At 44.0% G+C, this 22,173-nt stretch overlaps 1 protein-coding gene across 1 annotated transcript in view; it reads right to left on the reverse strand.

The window, feature by feature from the left end:
- Nucleotides 1-22,173, reverse strand: part of SCUBE3 (signal peptide, CUB domain and EGF like domain containing 3) — a 1,482,089-nt gene that overhangs the window by 288,098 nt on the left and 1,171,818 nt on the right. The window contains exons 21-22 of the mRNA XM_056557668.1: nucleotides 17,094-17,261; nucleotides 16,728-16,889 (exon numbers count right to left, since the gene is read on the reverse strand). Coding sequence (XP_056413643.1) covers nucleotides 16,728-16,889; nucleotides 17,094-17,261 — 330 coding nt within the window. The remainder of the gene's footprint in view (nucleotides 1-16,727; nucleotides 16,890-17,093; nucleotides 17,262-22,173) is intronic.

The raw sequence follows: 22,173 nt of genomic DNA on the forward strand, positions 1-22,173 counted from the left end.
ACAATACCCCAAAGAAAATCACAACCACTATCACTTCTCCCGAACATATTATCCACAACCTCGATACCACTTTGGGCCCCAGTACCCCAGCCCCTGCCCGAGATATCACTCTTATGACCATTTTCAGAATCCAAGACACTACACAACTCACAAACCCAATTATAATCATCAACATCAAACACAATATCCTCAGACCTTTCACAGACCAACCTCCTATCACCAATCCGACATTCACAAGATGGACTTATCCATCAAACAGCCAATAGTACCAAGGAAAACCATTGAAACGAGACAATTGCACAAGTTCGATAAAAGGAAGACAGGACCGACACTGTGTGTGAATGGAATCTCTTGAGACCTGGATAGGTGAGGAGGAGTTGCAATGGGAAGTGTGGTGGTGCTCTCACAGTTCAAAAGTAGCCAAGAACTATATGTGGAGAACAAAGGATGCCGGCAACTCACCAAGTCTTATTCTTCTTTATTATAACATACTCACATTACAAAGATGATGGGGAGAGGACACATGTGGGGGGGGGGGAGTAAACAGGAGGCAACAAACAGCTGATGTTTCGCACGAGGATACGTGCTTTGTCTGGCCTAACTCCAAGGGATTACAGGGTGGTTAAAATACAGGTATGTGGGGACGGTGCAACAAATCACCATGTAAGTTTCTAACACCATGTGATTAAAACGTAATTTAAGCGTAACCAGTGGGAGGATACAGGTAAGTACATTCAGTTGATTAACTCTTCATGTTATCTGAGAGAAATACTGGTTAGAACCACACAGATAGAAGCTCCACTTTGTCATTAAGCCTTAATGCTCCGGTGGCTTGTGTTCTCAGTATCCAGTGCGTTTCTCTGTGTAATAGATCTACCTCCACTTGCTCTATACAGGCAAAACGCAGTATGTCAGGATTGCCCGCGTGGGATTCATTCACATGGGCAATAAGACATGGGGCACCCTTTCCTGACCGGAACGAATAGGTGCTCTCTGATGCGTATACAGAGTTGTCTTATTGTTTTCCCTATGTAGAAGAACCCACACGAGCAATAAATTACATAAACTAAATTTTTTTTGTGCTGCATGTAATAAAGTCTTTAACAATATGTGTTACTGCTCCTAGTCTTAAAACTTTAGCACTTGTGTTATATTTACAGAAATTGCAGTTTTTACAGGGATAATTCCCTGGAGGGATTAGTTTATCCATCCATGTCTCTTGTTTAGTTAGAGGTTTGTTCACACTTTTTAATGCATCACCTACGGTGCGATTTTTACAGTATGCAATTAAAGGTTTCCTTTCTGCTAACTGTTTCACATCCTCATCAGCTTCTAGAATATACCAGTTGCGTATGATAGACTGCTCAATGATTTTGTTCATAGGAGAATTGTTAAAGGTCAATGTGAATCTTCTATTATCCTGTTCTTTTGAATTATTTATACTGCCTGATGTGAACAGTGAGGATCTGTCTTTAAAGTCTGCTCTGAGTCTGCCCGCTTTTATTAGGGATTTTGGATATCCTCTATCTTTTAATCTGCTTTCTAGCTTGTCAGCTTGGATATGGTAATTCTCTGCTAAACTGTTGTTACGCTTGAACCGGACAAACTGTCCGTATGGAATACCTTTCTTGACTGTGTATGGATGTGAGCTTTTAAAATGTAGAAGAGTATTTTTGGCAATTTCTTTACGGTAACCTTCACTGATGAGTGTATTGTCAACGATTTTCAATTTGACGTCCAAGAATTCAAGCATGTCGCCCCCAAAATGCTGAGTGAACGACACAGTATAAATAATTCAAAAGAACAGGATAATAGAAGATTCACATTTTCCTTTAACAATTCTCCTATGAACAAAATCATTGAGCAGTCTATCAGTCGCAACTGGTATATTCTAGAAGCAGATGAGGACATGAAACAGATAGCAGAAAGGAAACCTTTAATTGCATACCGTAAAAATCGCACCGTAGGTGATGCATTAAAAAGTGTGAACAAAACTCTAACTAAACAAGAGACATGGATGGATAAACTAATCCCTCCAGGGAATCATCCCTGTAAAAACTGCAATGTCCGTAAATATAACACAGGTGCTAAGGTTTTAAGACTAGGAGCAGTAACACATATTGTTAAAGACTTCATTACATGCAGGACAAAAAATTTTAGTTTATGTCATTTATTGCCCGTGTGGGTTCTTCTACATAGGGAAAACAATAAGACAACTTTGTATACTCATCAGAGAGCACCTCTATTCGTTCCGGTCAGGAAAGGGTGCCCCACATCTTATTGCCCATGTGAATGAATCCCACGCGGGCAATCCTGACATACTGCGTTTTGCCGGTATAGAGAAAATAGAGGCAGTTCCCGGCATAAGGACAGATAGACATCTATTACAGAGAGAAACGCATTGGATACTGAGAACACAATCCACCGAAGCATTAGGGCTTAATGACAAAGTGGAGCTATCTGTATGCTTCTAACCAGTATTTCTCACAGATAACATGAAAGGTTAATCAACTGAATTTACTTACCAGCATCCTCCTCCTGGTTATGCTTAAATGACGTTTTAATCACATGGTGTTAGAAACTTACATGGTGATTGGTTGCACCGTCCCCACACACCTGTATTTTAACCACTCTGTAATGCTTTGGAGTCAGGGCAGATGAAGCACGTATCCTCGTGGGAAACATCAGCTGTTTGTCGCCTCCTGTTTACCCCCCCCCCCCCCCCGCCCACATGTGTCCTCTCCCCATCATCTTTGCAATGAAGAAGAATAAGAAGACTTGGTGAGTTGCCGACATCCTTTGTTCTCCGCATATAATTGCACAACTTCACCAAACACTTCCAAACATCCCCACGACACAAAACACCAAAAAAAGAGAATTCATAGAGGATGAAATCGAACCACTAGAACAACCCAGGACCAAAGTAACCAAAACATAAATTCAGATATCACGGACAGCTCTATTTTTAACCCTAGTTCTGCCACTCTTAAACCTAACCAACTTAAACTATTGAATAGAGGATTCAAATTTGCCCCTAGCCAACCATTAGATAAATTTGGCATTTATATAGGAATTGAAAAAATATTTTTCTGAAAAACCCCATAGCAACCCAGAACACCACCACATCCACCTATAAACATCCCACATTGAAAAACAAGTCCCAATTTTTTCCCAGACAGGAAATTAGTCCTGATATGACAGCCTTCAAAAAAGCTGTAGAATATGATCTTAGAAAAATGTAAACACCAAAACAAATGTGGGGTAACTTGACACCAGGTGAATTGACATCCATAAAACAATTACAACAAGATCTACCTATCTCAATCAGGCCAGCTGACAAAGGAGGAGGCATTGTAATAATGGACACTACAACATATATGGCTGAATGCATGTCCCAATTGAATGATATTACCAGATATACTAAACTAAAAGGTGACCCCACTACACAATTTTTAGAAGAACTTTTAACATTATGCAAAAAACCAAGGGATACAGGGATTTTATCTAAAAAGGGTGTTTTATACAATTCCAAAAATCCATAAAGATCCAATACAACCCCCAGGACGTCCAATCGTGTCAGGTATCGGTTCAATTACAGCAAACCTTTCACAATATATCGATCATTTGTTACAACCTTATGTCAAAATAACCCCATCTTACATATGGGACACTAGTCAAATTATTCAAATTGGAGAATCCACCACTTGAGACCCAACCTGGTATCTGGGAACATTAGATATCAGCTCCCTTTACTCGATCATCAACCATAAACAGGGACATACGGCCATTCACAATACACTACATAACCATGCAGACCTCCCATCGGACCAAATACAATTTATCCATGACAGTATTGATTTTATCCTAACTTTTATTTACAAACGAATGGTACTGCCATGGGCACCAGATTTGCCCCCAGCTACGCCAGTTTATGGCAGATTGGAAACCTATCACCATTGCTCCGCAGCTGGGAGGCGATCTGGTGTCATGGCATTGTTACATCGACCAAACACGATCTGGACAATTTTATAACTTCTCTTAATGTTAATAATTTTAATCTCAAATTAACTCCAAATATCAGTGCCACCTCCATAGAATTTTTTGATCTATTAATATCCACAAACAACAATAGACTCATCTGAAGCACATACCGTAAACCAGTGGCAAAAAATGGATTTATATTACACCCCAGTTGCCATCTTCCTCAATGGCTGTTGAATGTACCTATCAGCCAGTTCCGGAGATTAAAGCACAATTGCACAAACAATGAACAATTCGAAATAGAAGCCGAGGCACTCACTAACCAATTTATCACCAAACGATATCCTTTGGTAGGTCTGCAGCAATCCTTGGATAAAGTTTGCCATTTAGACAGATCCACATTTTTTGTCCCCAAACCACCTGATACATCCACATCCATACAAAAAAGACTTTCCTAAACTTATCATCCCCTTCGATACACAATATCACAGAATATAATCTATCATTAAAAAATATTGCCCATGATTGTGTCAGGACAGGACTGTAGACTAATTTCTTCCAAATAAACCGTCCATCATTTATATTCGAGCTCCTAATTTAAGTATCAAAATCGCACCTACAGTATGGTCAGGTAATCAGAATCCTAAAACGCCATCCACCATAATTGATCTAAAAGGATTCTTCAGATGTGGACAATGCCCTAACTGCAAAGTTACTAAATTTGATAAAAGAACCTTAGAAATCAAATTCACCTCAAACTATTTTATACATTAAATAAATTATTTTCTCAACTGCTCAAGCAAAGATGTAATATACATAATAGAATGCCCCTGCAACAAACAATAAATTGGTCGCACCTCTAGAGCTCTTAAAACCTGTATGTTGGAACATAGATATAATATTAAGAAACAGAACGATAAACATCCATTATCAGCACATTTTTTTTATCCATAAATTTGTTTATTGGAATTCAAATAGAACAGTAAGAGCAAAAACAAGGTACAACATAAATGGGGGGGGGAGGGGTAAAGCAAAAATAAGGAGGACGAAAGATAGAGGAATATAAGGTACACCAAAATACACAGTACAGTATTCCATATCATAACATAGCAGAAGATCATAATCATGCATCAAAAGCTACGTTGGACAAGCAACCAGAGTACAGCGTCAAATCGTAATGCATACATACACCAACTCTAAGTAGTTGTCAAACCATTAGGCTCATTTGCGCTCAACCAGTAGTCCCAGCTTATAAGGAAACGTAGTTCATGTCCCGTACGGTTAACTATAAGACGTTCCATGGAGCAAGAGTATTCCACCCTTGCTTTCACAACAGAAATATCAGGGATATCCAGAGATTTCCAGAGAGGTGCTATGGAGGTACGAGCAGCTGAAAGAACATGGAAGATGATGGTTCGAGAATCCGCAGGTAAGTCCATCAGGTTGAGCGCAAGCAGTGCCATGCCTGGATCTTTCGTGGGAGCGTGAGGTATAAGCTTGGAGATAAGTGCAAATACTGAGTCCCAGAAAGGAGCAATTGAGTCACAAGTCCACCATATATGTAGGAACGAGCCCACCGGATCTCCACACCTCCAACAATTAGGGCTAACAGTGCTATAGATATGGGACAGGCGTTCGGAAGTGTAATACCACCTGTATAACATTTTACGGGTAGACTCTAAGTGAGTGCTACATTTAGAGAGTTTCAACGGAATAAAATAGACCTCTTGCCATTGCTCACCACTAATACAAATGCCCAGATCCCTCTCCCAAGCAGCCTGAAATGGGAACGACTCTGGCGACAGTGAGGACTGCAGTGCTTTGTACGAAATCGAGATCCCACCCCTGGCACCAGAGTGGTGGAGGAAGTAAGCGTTATATGGTCTAGGAGCCGATTCCGACGGCTAAGCATGGTAAGAAATAAAGTGACGCAATTGTAGGAATTTGAAAAAGTCCCTAACTGGTATGTGGTATCTAGATCTAATGAACTCAAATGTGCCCATGGATGTCTGGTCAGCGATGTCTCCCAGGCATGTAACCCCACTGTCCACCCAATTGGAGAAGGAAATGTGTGGAAGAAGGAGAGATAGAACTGAGAATGGAGTAGACCGGAAAGAGACAAGGGAAAGCATCTTAGAAGATAGAATAAAGAGCCACATGTTCAGAGTAGCTGTTATCGTGGGACTAAAGGTTGCTACAGTAGATTTGGTAATCGCCACTGACCACAGGAGGCAATGGAGAGAGGGCACCGCATTATTTCCCTTTCCATAGACATCCAGCGGGCATCGGAATCACCCCTCCACCACTGCTGTAAGAAGACTAAATGCGCCACTCTGTAATAGTTAAGTAGGTCAGGACAACCTAAGCCTCCCATATGTGTAGGAAGGAACAGCAATCTAGCCGAGACTCTCGCCCTAGACCCCTGCCAGATAAACCTCATTAGCTGGGATTGGAGTCTCCTAATAGAGGAGAGGGGGAACTTGACAGGTAAGGTGCGAAACAGGTAAAGAATGCAAGGCAGCAGGAATATCTTGACCACGGCAATGCGGCTGCACCAAGAAAGAGGAAAGCGTGAGTAAAGTTTAAGATCTCGAGTTAGTTGAGCAGATAGGGAACAAAAATTAGAGGATACTAGAGCAGAAGGAGAGGGAGTGAGAAAGACCCCTAGATAAGTAAAACCAGTGGAGGCCGATTTGAAAGAAAACCCCTGTGAGAGGGATAGAATAGAAGGATGACTCAGCTGAAGAGGAAGAACAGTCGATTTTGAGATTTTAAGTTTGTACCAGCTAGCTGCACTAAAGTCGGCTATTAGAGACAATACGCAGGGCAGGGAAAGGATAGGATGAGTCAATGCGATCAGGACGTCATCGGCGAAAAGACTTATCTTATGAACATCATTCCCCACCTTAACACCCGTGATCTTGGGGTGACAACGTACGTGTTCAGCAAACGGCTCCATCACAAGAGTAAACAGGACGGGCGAGAGGGGACACCCCTGACGGGTGCCGTTGGTGATAGTGAACGGAGATGACAGGGCACCCGACGTGAAAACCCTCACCGATGGCGAAGAGTAAAGGGCCGTAATAGCAGAAGTGGGAAAGCCAAATTTAGATAACACTGCCCTTAAATACCCCCAGTGGACCCGGTCGAAGGCCTTCTCTGCATCCAGAGAGAGGAGCAGAGAAGGCGATCGACTTTGATGAGCAGCCGCAAGTATGTGTAGCACTCTCCTTGTACCATCCGAGGCCTGTCGGCCCCTCACGAAGCCGACCTGGTCAGCATGTACCAGTGATGGAAGTATATCGGCCAAACGGACCGCCCACAACTTAGAGTACAATTTGAGGTCCATGTTAAGGAGCGAGATAGGGCGGAAATGAGCAGGCTCAATAGGGGGCTTCCCGGGTTTGGGGAGTGTTACTATGGTAGCATCCAACATTTCTGATGGGATCGTACCCGTCGAGGCTATATAGTTGAAGACAGTAGTGAGGTGGGGGGCAATCTCGAGGCTATGCGTTTTGTAAAACTCATTTATCAACCCATCAGGGCCTGGGGATTTTAGTCCCCTTTAAAGCCCCGATCGCATCAAGCACCTCTGCCGTGGAGAAGGGGAGAGAAAGAGTAGCCAAAGCTGAGTAAGAGGGAGGGCAAAGATACTGAATCCAGAAAAGAAGAGATCGAGGCAGAAGTAGGAAGAGCATTAGGTTCTGAGGCAGAGAGATTATATAAAGTGGCGTAGTAAGAACCAAAGGCGTCATAGATACCCTGTGGGTCAAACACTCTATCTCCCGAAGGCAATTGCAGATAAGCTATGCGGCTCTTTGCTTCCTGTATCTTGACCTGTCGGGCGACAACTCTGCCTGGCTTGTTGGCACACCAATAAGAGTTAAATCTAAGGCGGCGTAATGCCAAATCGGATTTATGTAAGTCTAGCTTGTGTAGTTCAGCATTTAGAGCAGATATACGTGCAGTAACATCAGATGAGGAAGCTAGTTTATTTTGCCTATGCAGGTCTGCGAGCTTCAATTGTAAGGACAAGCGTTTTTCCCTGGTCTGTCACCTGTGGTGGGCCGTCTGACTCAGAAGAGTCCCCCTAATCGTGGCCTTAAACACACAACCACAAAGTGGCGGAATTGGACACTGAACCCGTGTTCGTATCAAAAAATGATTTAATGTCATCAGCCAATCTGGGTTGGTATGTGGGGTGAGATATAACATAGGGGCTAGCACGCCACAAGGAGGTGCGTGGGGAGGGAAATGCCTCCTGTAAGGCAATGGAAATAGGGGTGTGATCGGATCAAGAGATAGCGTGAATACGCGACTCAGTGACCGAGCCTAAAAGGGTGACTGATTAGGAAAAAATCTATTCTGGTATAGAATAGATGTGGGTGGGAGAAATAGGTAAAGTCACGACTACTAGGGTTTTGGATCCGCCACACATCAAATAAATCTTTGCGAGACAGGGTAGTAAAAATGGGAGTGGGTTCAGGGTGTGGGACAAGGGAAGTGGAGTCCATGGACGGCCAAAGGGTAGAATTAAAGTCGCCCACCACAATCAGACGGGATGCAGGGTTGGAGCTCGCAACCTTGTTCAGGACATGTTTAATAAAGGCGTGTTGGCGTCTATTGGGAGCATACACTACCACCAGACTGTGCGGTACCGAATTGAGAGAGCAATGTACAATAATATATCTGCCGCCGCTATCCGCCACCACCTCCACGTTAGCAACTGCAATAGTATTTTTAATGGCCAGGGCCACTCCCCTTTTTTTCTGAGCTGCATGGGCGAAATAAATATGTGGGAAGCGTTTATTATGTAACCTGGCGGAATCTAATTCCGACAGGTGCGTTTCTTGCAGACATAGTATGTCTGCACCCAGCCTATTCGACTCAGCCCAAAGCAAGGAACGTTTAAAGGGTGAATTTAGACCCCTCACATTGAGGGAAACGATTTGTATAACCATTACAGAGGTGGCGGGGCGGACCGCAGCGGCAGCTGAACAACAATCATTAGCGCAGTGATGCAGATAACATGACAGTCATATAGCATAGATACTAATGGCAGCTCAAGTGTACCTTAAACAAAACATACTAAAGAAAAAGCATCAACAGGGGAGAACTGGGAAGAAACACAAAAATTAACGGCAGTAGAGAGTAACCATAGTGACCCCTGGAGAGTGTCAACATCAGGGAGATATGGAGGAAAGAGCAGAACCATATCAAAACGTGTGCCTATCCGGCATTAAACAATATATTCTTACACAAAAGAGCAATACATTACTTGGTTTTACGTTTGCCATAGTGGACCACTGACCAGTCATCAGAGACCTTTTGAGGAGGGAGGTTAGGGTTGGAGGGGCTCCCTTCAGCTGGTGCAGGCGGAGAAAGATTCCAGGCATGGCAGCACTCAAGAAGTGCCTCAGGGGTGGAGGCCACATGTTTGGAACCACCATAGGTAATTATGACTTTCGTGGGGAACCCCCACTTATAGGGCACACCATGAGCCCGGAGAAGAGAGGTACCAGCAGCATATTCCCGACACTTTGCCAAGGTGGCAGCAGACAGGTCCGCAAAGACAGCCAATCTGGAGAACCTTTCAGGTAAGTTGGAGGAGGTGCGGGCAGCCGTCATCAGACGTTCCTTGATGTGGAAAAAGTGCACCTTCAGAATGACATCCCTGGGAGAGGTCACAGGAATCGACTTCGGCTTGGGAAGACGGTGGACTCTGTCCAATAGCAGGTCCTGTGTCGAAGCAGACGGAAGGAGAGCAGCGAAGAAGTCAGTGACAAAGCTTGCAAGATCCTCAGTCTTGACCTCCTTGTATGCGGAGGTTGTTTCTGCGGGAACAGTTCTCCATGTTTGCAAGCTTGGCCTTAAGAGCCGACACCTCATCCTCCAAAGCATTAACGAAATCCACTACTGTGTTGTGCGTAGAAGTGAGCTCACCCATCTTGTTCTCCACATGTGAGGTGCGGCTCCCGAGCACCTGGAGTTCTTGATGTATGCTATTCACCGCTGAGTGTATCTCGCTGCAAATGGTAGCGGAGAGGTCAGGAGCCACAGCCAGTAGGGCTGCCTCGGTCAGGGCGGAAGAACCGCTCATAGAAGCAAGGCCGCATTGAGCTCCGGGTTGCGGTGAGGAGACGACCGTAGCCGGCATTGATGAGGCCAGAGGAGACGGCAGAGATGAGACTACTGCTACGGAACCAGACGACTTCGGAGCAGCCTGACCTCCCAGAGAAGCAGACCCACTAGAAGCAGAAGAACTTGGATGGCTGCAGGCTCCGAGCGCTCCAGCAGCAGGCAGGCTGCCGGCGCCATCTTGGGAGTCAGCTGCAGGGAAGAACTGGGTGAGTTTCAACTGGCTTTTTTTGCTTTTCTTCGCCCTGGACATCGCTCACCAACTACAGAAACAGTCAGCCACTCAGGGGAAACGAATTAGTGCAGGATTCAGCTGGTTTGTGCCGCTATAGAGCCGGAGACTGATGGAGCTCACTAATCAAGCTTCCTCCGCCATGCGCATCCAGGCCACGCCCCCCTCCATTATCAGCACATTTTAAACAATACCACCAAAGCAATCCTAACAATCTGAAATATGCAGCCATTCAAATAATCCAACAAGACTGGATTGGTAATTTGCAGCCATTCAAATAATCCAACAAGACTGGACTGGTAATTTTATAAGTAAAATGTCTAGAGCAGAATTCAGAAAAATATTTGAATTTGATTCCATGGCACCCAAAGGTCTCAACAGTGAGTTGGAGGTATTTGGATTTCTAGATTAGAAGGTGGTCCCTTCCGACGACACATCAGAGTCAGGCTGTTATATCAGCACTCCGATCTGTTCTTGATCGGGACCACTTCAACCCGATCCCACTTCCCACTGTGTGTAGCCCTGGTTACTGAAACATGAACAGTATACCCTAACACACATCTCTGGATATGATTATTTATAACAGAATAATTTATTATTATTTATTATTTAACTACATTTTACTATGTCAGCCGAAAATACAGGGGAAAATATAAGCAAAATAAATAAATAAATTGGTTTGGTGTTGAAATATAAAACCTATCACAGAACCTATCACCAAACACAGTACTAATATATTGAATCAAGAAAATCTTTATTTAGTTACACAAATAAAAAAAAAAAAGTTTAAAAAAGGATCAGCAGAAACCAGATAAATTTGCAAGGGTTACAACTGTTAGGATTCGGCAGGCTGGATGTGTCAGCGAGGGATTGGCGTGGACTGGTTCTAGGTTGCTACTGGTATTCACCAGAGCCCGCCGCAAAGCGGGATGGTCTTGCTGCGGCGGTAGCAACCAGGTCGTATCCACCGGCAACGGCTCAACCTCGCTGACTGCTGAGAAGGCGTGGGACAGAAGGACTAGACAGAGGCAAGGTCAGACGTAGCAGAAGGTCGGGGCAGGCGGCAAGGTTCGTAGTCAATGGCAATAGCAAGAGGTCTGGAACACTGGCTTGGGACACACAGGGAGCGCTTTCACTGGCACAATGGCAAGAAGATCCGGCCAGGAAGTGAAGGGGAAGTGAGGTTAAATAGACAGGGAGCAGGTGGAGGCTAATTAGACAGATTGGGCCAGGCACCAATCATTGGTGCACTGGCCCTTTAAATCCTAGAGAGCTGGCGCGCGCGCGCCCTAAGGAGCGGAGCCACACGCGCCAGGAAGAGACAGCCGGGGACCGGGACAGGTGAGTGACTTGGGATGCAATTCGCGAGCGGGCGCGTCCCGCTATGCGAATCGCATCCCCGCCGGCAGTGTCAGTGCAGCGCTCCCGGTAAGCGGGTCTGACCGGGGCGCTGCAGAGAGAGGAACGCCGTGGGCGCTCCGGGGAGGAGCAGGGACCCAGAGCGCTCGGCGTAACAGTACCCCCCCCTTACGTCTCCCCCTCTTTTTGTCCGGATGTCAATCCACATGGGATGAGGACATTGGGAGCGATTGTCTCCTTCTGGAGGACAGTGAAGTCCAGGGTATGCTCATCAACGGCAGGCAGTTCAGAAGGAGTGGGAATGGGGAGGGGGGGGGGGCAGAGGGTGAAGCTTGGCACGGGGCAGAGTGTTACCAGGACGGGGGCTATGAGGAGGCACGGGATAGTCCTGATAGGCCTTGGGGAGACCAGGTATAGGAGGAGACACTGAGGTTTGACAGACGGGACTGGGAGCAGACGTGAGGCATTTTTTGTGGCAAGAAGCACCCCAGCTCTTGATCTCCCCGGTGGTCCAGTCAAGGGTAGGAGAGTGGCGTTGGAGCCATGGCAGACCGAGGAGGACTTCAGAGGTGCAGTTGGGCAAAACAAAAAGTTAAATTTTTTCGGGATGCAGTCCAATGCTCATGAGCAGGGGTTCTGTGCGGTAACGCACAGTGCAGTCCAATTTCACTCCGTTGACCGAGGAAATGTAGAGCGGCTTGGCGAGACAGGTCACAGGGATGTTGCACTTATTAACAAAAGAGGCCAAAATGAAATTTCCCGCAGAACCAGAGTCCAAGAAGGCCACAGCTGAGAAGGAGGAGTTGGCAGAAGGAGAAATCCGTACGGGCACAGTGAGACGTGGAGAAGCAGACTTCAGACCAAGAGATGCCACTCACACGTGAGCTGGGTGCGTGCGTTTCCCAGACGTGTAGGACGAATAGGGCAATCCACCAAGAAATGTTCGGTACTAGCGCAGTACAGACATAAATTTTTATCTCTGCGGCGAGTCCTCTCTTCATGGGTCAGGCGAGACCGATCCACTTGCATAGCCTCCTCGGCGGGAGGCACAGGGGTAGATTGCAAAGGATACTGTGAGAGAGGTGCCCAGAGATCAAGGTCTTTTTCCTGGCGGAGCTCCTGGTGTCTTTCAGAAAAACGCATGTCAATGCGGGTGGCCAAATGGATAAGTTCATGCTGGTTGGCAGGAATTTCTCGTGCGGCCAGCACATCTTTTATGTTACTGGATAGGCCTTTTTTAAATTTCGCGCAGAGGGCCTTGTTGTTCCAAGATAATTCAGAGGCGAGGGTACGAAATTGGATGGCGTATTCGCCTACAGAAGAATTTCCCTGGACCAGGTTCAGCAAGGCAGTTTCGGCAGAAGAAGCTCGGGCTGGTTCCTCGAAGACACTACAATGGCAACAAGATCCGGCCAGGAAGTGAAGGGGAAGTGAGGTTAAATAGACAGGGAGCAGGTGGAGGCTAATTAGACAGATTGGGCCAGGCACCAATCATTGGTGCACTGGCCCTTTAAATCTTAGAGAGTTGGCGCAAGCGTGCGCGCCCTAAGGAGCGGAGCCGCGCGCGCCAGGATGAGACAGCCGGGGACCGGGACAGGTGAGTGACTTGGGATGCGATTCGCGAGCGGGCGTGTCCCGCTATGCGAATCGCATCCCCGCCGGCAGTGTCAAGTGCAGCGCTCCCGGTAAGTGGGTCTGACCGGGGCGCTGCAGAGAGAGGAACGCCGCTAGCGCTCCGGGGAGGAGCAGGGACCCGGAGCGCTCGGCGTAACAACAACAATGTTTTATGCACTGCACTATATCATACTGTAAACTAGATTACCCAATAAATTGCCATAAGTGCATAACAGGAAAAAGGTTATACAGATACAGAGTGCAAACAAAAAGGAGATACAGCAACTGTCCAAGGATTGGTGTGACTATAGTTGGCAACCAGGGGAGAGAGGTAGAGAGAGGAGATGGGGATAAAATCACCCAGTCATTCCTATATACCATGCTGTCCCCTGACCTCAAATAAGGAAAAAGAAAGAAAAACCATTCTTAGTCACTAACAATACAAAGGACCGTCTGGTATACTCACATGTATTGAACCTGCACGACCCCTACGCCAGTTCACTATCTTGCTTCATCAGGGAGTCACTTATATTACACACAAATGTATCCAGAATCACGATTTCTTTATATACAGTTTATATTATATATTTATTTATCATTCACCCCATATTCACAAGCAATCCAACTATTCTTACACTATTCTTGCAATCAAATTGAGTACATACATTTTTATACATGCTTCCATTTTTTACATTTTTGATAATTTAATTATCCATTCTATATCTATTTTATTTATTTTATTAATCTTTTATTATTTTATTATTTTTGCTCATTTATTGCCATATTGCAGCATACAATTATAACATTTCAATTATTGATGTTGGCGCTCATGTGCAATAGAGAAAACTTTACTTTCCCATTTCTGTCTCCGTTCTTGCCACAATTCGTACTTTTATATAATTCACAATATTAGTTCCCTATGTTCAGTCTATAGTTTTTTCTACAAACATTGACCTTTCATTAAACATCTACACTTTCACTCACTCGGTTTGCCTAATCAATTCCACATTTTCCACACCCTTTTCCAACTAATTTAATGTGACGCCCCCACCAAAAAAAGGGAGGAGTAAGAACTATATAAATCTTAAGAAATGATCATTCCACTATCACTTTTAGCTGCCGAAGAAAGGTCCTAAGGAGGACCTGAAATGCGTCCAGCCTTAACTACCACTTCAAGTGCCACAATACCCAATTTTACCTCCCATAGACAAAGTACCAATAATCATCACTACTCCTGTTTCCTTCATTGCACAGGCACGTAGCACCTATCACAAGGACACAGCTTGGTCGTTACTTACAGAACAGCTGCAGTCCACACAAAAGGAGCCCGCTACCATCACTGTCAAATCGGAGACGGCCGAGTCTCCAGGAGTGGGCCCTCTGTGCTAGAGCCGGGATTGCACCGAGACCAACACACATCTAATCAAGGTACAAAGTCTATCTTAAACATTTGCACATCGATCCGTGACTGTCTATTACACTTACCGCTGCTACACTGTGAGACGGCTGAGCCTCCTGCAGCAGGCTCTCTGCCTAGGAGCCAGGATTGATTTTTGCACGAATGAAAGCTCACTTTACACTTACCTTGAAAGTTGATACAAACTACTATAAGTTGGATATAATTGCAACTTGTGCTATTGTGCTCTGCATATAAAAAGAAAGTACTTTGCTGATCTATACCCACACTTTGATTACAGTATATCGGTATTTGTCAGAATCTGCACTAATATTTATTAAATGCAATAAGAGAAGAGTGTATTCTCTCGGACTACAATTATACCAGGAGTACAATTCTGAAGTCACTTGTATTATTGTGGACACTTTATACTAATTTATACTATTGTATTTATATTATTGTTTTTATATTGTTTTATTCCATTACATATACACTGATTTTATCTTACACTATCTGTAGTCTAGCTGACCTACAAGGGCCCTGTAGGTCACAGACCACTATAATATTTACTATTTATTAATATCATTTTTTCTAACAATTGTACACTAATAAATCAATTTTACAAATAAATACATTTTATATAAAATATTCACAGACCTTTGAACCCCTATTTCTTTATCTCTTGTATTTTTGCTCGACACCATGGGTGTAGGTGTCATTTGCGCAGCTCAGGCCGCAGTTTAACAGATTGGTAAGAGCCTCTCCACTCCCCTTCTAAATATTTATAAAAGTGGTCTAAAGAAGGACAACTAGTGAGCGTGTGACACAGGTCACCCAATGCTATTTACATATTAACTGAAGGCTAAATTGTTTGGTTTGCACACATAAAAGTTTTACTGTAGCTCAAATTGCTGAAAAAAAATCATGCTGACTATGATAGAAAGGCGAAAGAACACACAGCTGTGCAGATTGCTGTGTATGGGGCTCCATTTTTTTAAGTGCTTACCCCTTTCCATTGTCAACAATGCCTACAGTACTGTTTTTGTTTTTACATCATATGGATGGCTGGTTGCATGTGCATCAGTTACCTAGGGATGGTGCCAGGATGTACTACAGGAATAAGGTAAGATAGTGGAGGTAGTGTGATGATCTCGACAATATTCTGTGGGAAACCTTTGGTGCCTGCTTTCATATGGATGTTACTTTGACGTCCACCACCTATCTTAACCTTGTTGCAGAGCAAGTACCACTCTTCAAGGCATTGGTATTCCCTAATGGCAGTAGACTCATTTAGCAGGATAATTGTTTAGGTATGGTTTGATAAACAAACAGACTCGGCCCCAATATTCTAGATCTCAATCTGATCAAGCATCTGTGGGATATGCTGGAAAAACAAGTCTGATCGATTGAGGCCGCAGCTTACAAGACTTAAAGGGGTATTTCTAAAAAAAAATAATAATAATAAATATGGTGCTGGGACAGGGGAAAATAGAAAAAAAAAAAAACATATTTCCATATCCCTGGTTATCTGCAGCTAGTTTACCTCTGTCCGGTCCCCCAAACTTCTCTTTACTTCCTGCTTCTGAGACAAGTGCTCAAAACACGACCTGCTGCCAATCACTGGCCAATATGGGACACAGCTGCAGCCAGAACCTGGCTGAGCTGGCAGGTCCTGCTCTAAGAACTTGTCTGAGACGCAAAGAGAGAGATCCGGGAACAAAGAGAGGCGAACAGGAGCTGTGGGCAACTTGGGCTACGTCAGTAGGGTTTTTTTTTTTTACATTTTCCCCTGCTGCAGCACCATATTATTAGAGTCTCTCTCTTAAGGATTGAGCTGTTTTAGTTGAACAAGGGGGACCATCTCATAATGTAATGTGATGTAATTGTCATAGCTGATCAGTCTATATAATGTTTTTCATAATCCCTTTCCCATTATTTCCTTTGTTGAGGTACATCTCCTTTTAATCCACCCCATGACCTTCTTGCTGTCCCGCTATGTCCCCTCACTCTTGCACTGGACGACACTGGTGGAGCCATCAAAGTCTGTGCTGGAATTTCCAGGACATGCAATACAGAAGTTCTGCCGGAATTCTGGCTGGTAAAAGCCAATCAAACAGCGAATACATCGATGTAAAGTTGTGTTATAATAATGGCCTGGTGAACATTGAACTGAAGGAAAGGAGAATAAAAAAATGATTGTAAGAAATTTCACAAGAGGAAATATAAAAATTAAATTCAAGCAAAAAATTGATGAATTATATTAAATTTACAAACTCATAATAAAGCATAAAGAGATGGTTTATCAACTTTTGTCATAAAAGTAGAAGATAAATGGAATCAAGTAATTTTATTTTATGTCACAATATTACTTACCTTTGGCCTCACAGTCTTGGAAAGATGTGGCTCCTTCATGTTTGGTGTTTAGTCCACCTCCACAAGAAATGCATTGAGTCCGTCCAGATTCTGATTGGTACATACCACGTGGACATAACTGACATGGTTTGTACCCATCTACAGAGAACTGTCCTGGATAACACTGGCCTGCAAATAAAAGTTTTACAGTTTTTGAGCTATATATATATATATATATATATATATATATATATATATATATCTTCAGAAAAGCAGAACATCCATCAATTAACACCAAGAAGTAGTAAGGTGCATGCAGTCACAGGAGACGTGGTTAGTAGAAAAAAAACGCAGCACAAAAAGGCCCACATTTATCATTCTAGGTGTAAGTTAAACATTTTTTTACACCTTTTTTTTGTGTGCTGGGAATGTGTAGGAGAACCAAATTTATTAACCCCTTCAGGACCAAGCCCATTTTGGCCTTAAGGACCAGAGCGTTTTTTGCACATCTGACCACTGTCACTTTAAACATTAATAACTCTGGAATGCTTTTAGTTATCATTCTGATTCCGAGATTGTTTTTTCGTGACATATTCTACTTTAACATGGTGGTAAATTTTTGTGGTAACTTGCATCCTTTCCTTGTGAAAAATCCTAAAATTTGATGAAAAATTTGAAAATTTTGCATTTTTCTAACTTTGAAGCTCTCTGCTTGTAAGGAAAATGTATATTACAAATAAAAAATTTTTTTATTCACATATACAATATGTCTACTTCATGTTTGCATCATAAAAGTGACGAGTTTTTACTTTTGGAAGACACCAGAGGGCTTCAAAGTTCAGCAGCAATTTTCCAATTTTTCACAAAATTTTCAAACTCACTATTTTTCAGGGACCAGTTCAGGTTTGAAGTGGATTTGAAGGGTCTTCATATTAGAAATATCCCACAAATGACCCCATTATAAAAACTACACCCCCCAAAGTATTCAAAATGACATTCAGTCAGCGTTTTAACCCTTTAGGTGTTTCACAGGAATAGAAGCAAAGTGAAGGAGAAAATTCACAATCTTCATTTTTTACACTCGCATGTTCTTGTAGACCCAATTTTTAAATTTTTACAAGAGGTAAAAGGAGAAAATGTATACTTATATTTGTAGCCCAATTTCTCTCGAGTAAGCACATACCTCATATGTCTATGTAAAGTGTTCAGCGGGCGCAGTAGAGGGCTCAGAAGGGAAAGAGCGATAAGGGGATTTTGGAGAGTACGTTTTTCTGAAATGGTTTTTGGGGGCATGTTGCATTTAGGAAGCCCTTATGGTGCCAGAACAGCAAAAAACCCTGACATGGCATACCATTTTGGAAACTAGACCCCTTGAGGTACGTAACAAGGAATAAAGTGAGCCTTAATACCCCACAGGTGTTTCACGACTTTTGCATATGTAAAAAAAAATTTTTTTTTTCACTAAAATGTGTGTTTCCCCCCAAATTTCACATTTTTCCAAGGGTTAATAGCAGGAAATACCCCCCAATATTTGTAACCCCTTCTCTTCTGAGTATGGAGGTACCCCATAAGTTGACCTGAAGTGCACTATGGGTGAACTACAATGCTCAGAAGAGAAGGAGTCATATTTGGCTTTTTGAGAGCAAATTTTGCTCGGGGGGCATGTCGCATTTAGGAAGCCCCTATGGTGCCAGAACAGCAAAAAATACCCACATGGCATACCATTTTGGAAACTAGACCCCTTGAGGAATGTAATAAGGAATAAAGTGAGCCTTATTACCCCACAGGTGTTTCATGACTTTTGCATATGTAAAAAAAAAAAAAAAAATTTCCACTAAAATGTGTGTTTCCCCCCTAATTTCACCTTTTTGCAAGGGTTAATAGCAGAAAATACCCCCCAAAATTTGTAACCCCATCTCTTCTGAGTATGGAGGTACCCCATAAGTTGACCTGAAGTGCACTATGGGCGAACTACAATGCTCAGAAGAGAAGGAGTCATATTTGGCTTTTTGAGAGCAAATTTTGCTCGGGGAGCATGTCGCATTTAGGAAGCCCCTAAGGTGCCAGAACAGCAAAAAAAAACACACATGGCATACCATTTTGGAAACTAGACCCCTTGAGGAACGTAACAAGGGGTACAGTGAGCATTTGCCCCCCACTGGTGTCTGACAGATCTTTGGAACAGTGGGCTGTACAAGTTTTCATTTTCATGGACCACTGTTCCAAAGATCCGTCAGACACCTGTGGGGGGTAAATTCTCACTGCACCCCTCATTACATTCCGTGAGGGGTGTCGTTTCCGAAATGGGGTCACATGTGGGGTTTTGTTTTTTTTGCGTTTGTCAAAACCGCTGTAACAATCAGCCACCCCTGTGCAAATCACCTCAAATGTACATGGTGCGCTCTCCCTTCTGGGCCTTGTTGTGCGCCCCCAGAGCACTTTGCGCCCACATATGGGGTATCTCTGTAGTCAGGAGAAATTGCGCTACAAATTTTGGGGGGCTTTTTTCCCTTTTACCTCTTGTGAAAATGTAAAGTATAGGGCAACATCAGCATGTTAGTGTAAAAAAAAAAAAAAATTTACACTAACATTCTGGTGTAGACCCCAACATTTCCTTTCATGAAGGGTTAAAGAAGAAAAAGCCCCCCAAACCTTGTAACGCAATTTCTCCCGAGTACAGCGATACCCCATATGTGACCCTAAACTGTTGCCCTGAAATACGACAGGGCTCCAAAGTGAGAGCGCCATGTGCATTTGAGGCCTAAATTAGGGATTTGCATATGGGTGGACATAGGGGTATTCTACGCCAGTGATTCCCAAACAGGGTGCCTCCAGCTGTTGCAAAACTCCCAGCATGCCTGGACAGTCAACGGCTGTCCGACAATACTGGGAGTTGTTGTTTTTCAACAGCTGGAGGCTCTGCTTTGGAAACAGTGGTGTACCGGACGTTCTTATTGGGGGAGGGGGGCTGTGTAGGGGTATGTGTATATGTAGTGTTTTTAACTTTTTATTTTATTTTGTGTTAGTGTAGTGTAGTGTAGTGTTTTTAGGGTACAGTCACATGGGCAGGGGATTACAGCAAGTTTCCCAGCGCAAAATTTGCTGCATCTCAAGATGCGAGAAACCCACTGTAAAAGCCTCGCCCATGTGACTGTACCCTGTACATTCACGGGGGGCTTGCATCAGCTGTTGCAAAACCACAACTCCCAGCATGCATGGTCTGTTAGTGCATGCTGGGAGTCATAGTTTTGCAACAGCTGGAGGCACACAGGTTAGGAAACACTGAGTTAGAAACAGACAATGTTTCCCAACCAGTGTGTCTCCAGTTGTTGCAAAACTACAACTCCCAGCATGCCCAGACAGCTGAAGGGCATGCTGGGAGTTGTAGTACAGCAACATCTGAAGGGCCAGATGTTGCTGAACTAAAACTCCCAGCATGCCTGGACAGTCAGTGCATACTGGGAGTTGTAGTTTTGCAACAGCTGGAAGAGCACAGATTGGAGACCATTATACAATGGTCTCCAAACTGGGGCCCTCCAGATGTTGCAAAACTACAACTCCCAGCATGCATGGTCTTTTAGTGCATGCTGGGAGTTATAGTTTTGCAACAGCTGGAGGCACACAGGTTAGGAAACACTGAGTTAGAAACAATGTTTCCCAACCAGTGTGTCTCCAGCTGTTGCAAAACTGCAACTCCCAGCATGCCCAGACAGCTGAAGGGCATGCTGGGAGTTGTAGTTCGGCAACATCTGAAGGGCCAGATGTTGCTTAACTAAAACTCCCAGCATGCCTGGACAGTCAGTGCATGCTGGGAGTTGTAGTTTTGCAACAGCTGGAAGAGCACAGATTGGAGACCATTATACAATGGTCTCCAAACTGGGGCCCTCCAGATGTTGCAAAACTACAACTCCCAGCATGCCCAGACAGCCAAAGGCTGTCTAGGCATGCTGGGAGTTGTAGTTTTCAGACTCCTAGAAGCAGCAGTGAAGATCTTCACTGCTGCCTCTGAGGACCACATACTTACCCGTCGCTGCTCGTCCACGTGGCCGGTCCCGCGCTGCTCCTCGGTCCTGCCGCTGGATCAGGTAAGTCCGCCGGTCCCCACGTGTTCCCCCCATGTGCCGCAGGTCCCCGCGAGCCCCTGCAGCCTTCGTCCCCCGTTCTGCCCGACTTCCAGGGGCGGGCAGTGCGGGGATCTGAACTTTCACCCCAGATCACTGTGATTGGTCCACAGGGACCAATCACAGTGATCGCTGACCAGGACCATCAATTGATGGTCCTGGGGGTGAAGCAGAAGTTGTCCCCTGCTGGAAACAGCGGGACTTCTGCCAGTTAACCCGTGCGATGCTGCGCATCGCCGGGTTAACTGCATGTCATTTATAAACGCCGGGATGCGCGAACGCACTGCACAACCCGGCGTTTATATATGACATTCTGCGGGAAGGGGTTAAATGTTCACAGAGCATTTGATAAATTTTGTGCAGGTAAACATTTTCTCAAATTTCTCTCTTCACATACACTAAAAAGCTACTCCAGGTCTGGGATGGTGTAGTTTTAGAGACTTTTCAGTGGTTTTGCACCTTTTTTGCGCCTTTTTACAAAAGGCGTAGTTCCTAAATCCCTTCTATATCATGTGTATTGCCAAAATCAGTGGATTGCAACTCAAAATCAGTAGATTGCAACTCAAAATCAGCAGAAATGTGTAAATAAAAGTAGCAAAAAAGGCGCAAATAAACCCTGCTTGCGCCTTTTTGTGCCTTTTGTAGACACAAAAAACAGTCTAAAGATAATGATAAATGTCGGCCAAAGTGTCTTCAGTACAAAAAAGTGTTGTTTTATTCCATCCTCAGCAAGAAAAAAGTGCAACGTTTCGATAATCTCACATCACCATCCTCAGGCATAGTGCAATGAACAAACACTGGCTCTTAAATAGCCACAATGACATCACTTAACTGGTACATCACTCAATTAATAAAGTAATAATTTACATAAATTCATATAAATATAGGTGCATACATATCATTACAAAATCAATATATACATAAAAGTGTTCCAATATTACAAATCCTATATTATCTGGGCAAAAATTAGGTCTTGTTGT

The sequence above is a fragment of the Hyla sarda genome, chromosome 2 (genome assembly GCF_029499605.1).
Source record: "Hyla sarda isolate aHylSar1 chromosome 2, aHylSar1.hap1, whole genome shotgun sequence".
Lineage (NCBI taxonomy): Eukaryota > Metazoa > Chordata > Amphibia > Anura > Hylidae > Hyla > Hyla sarda.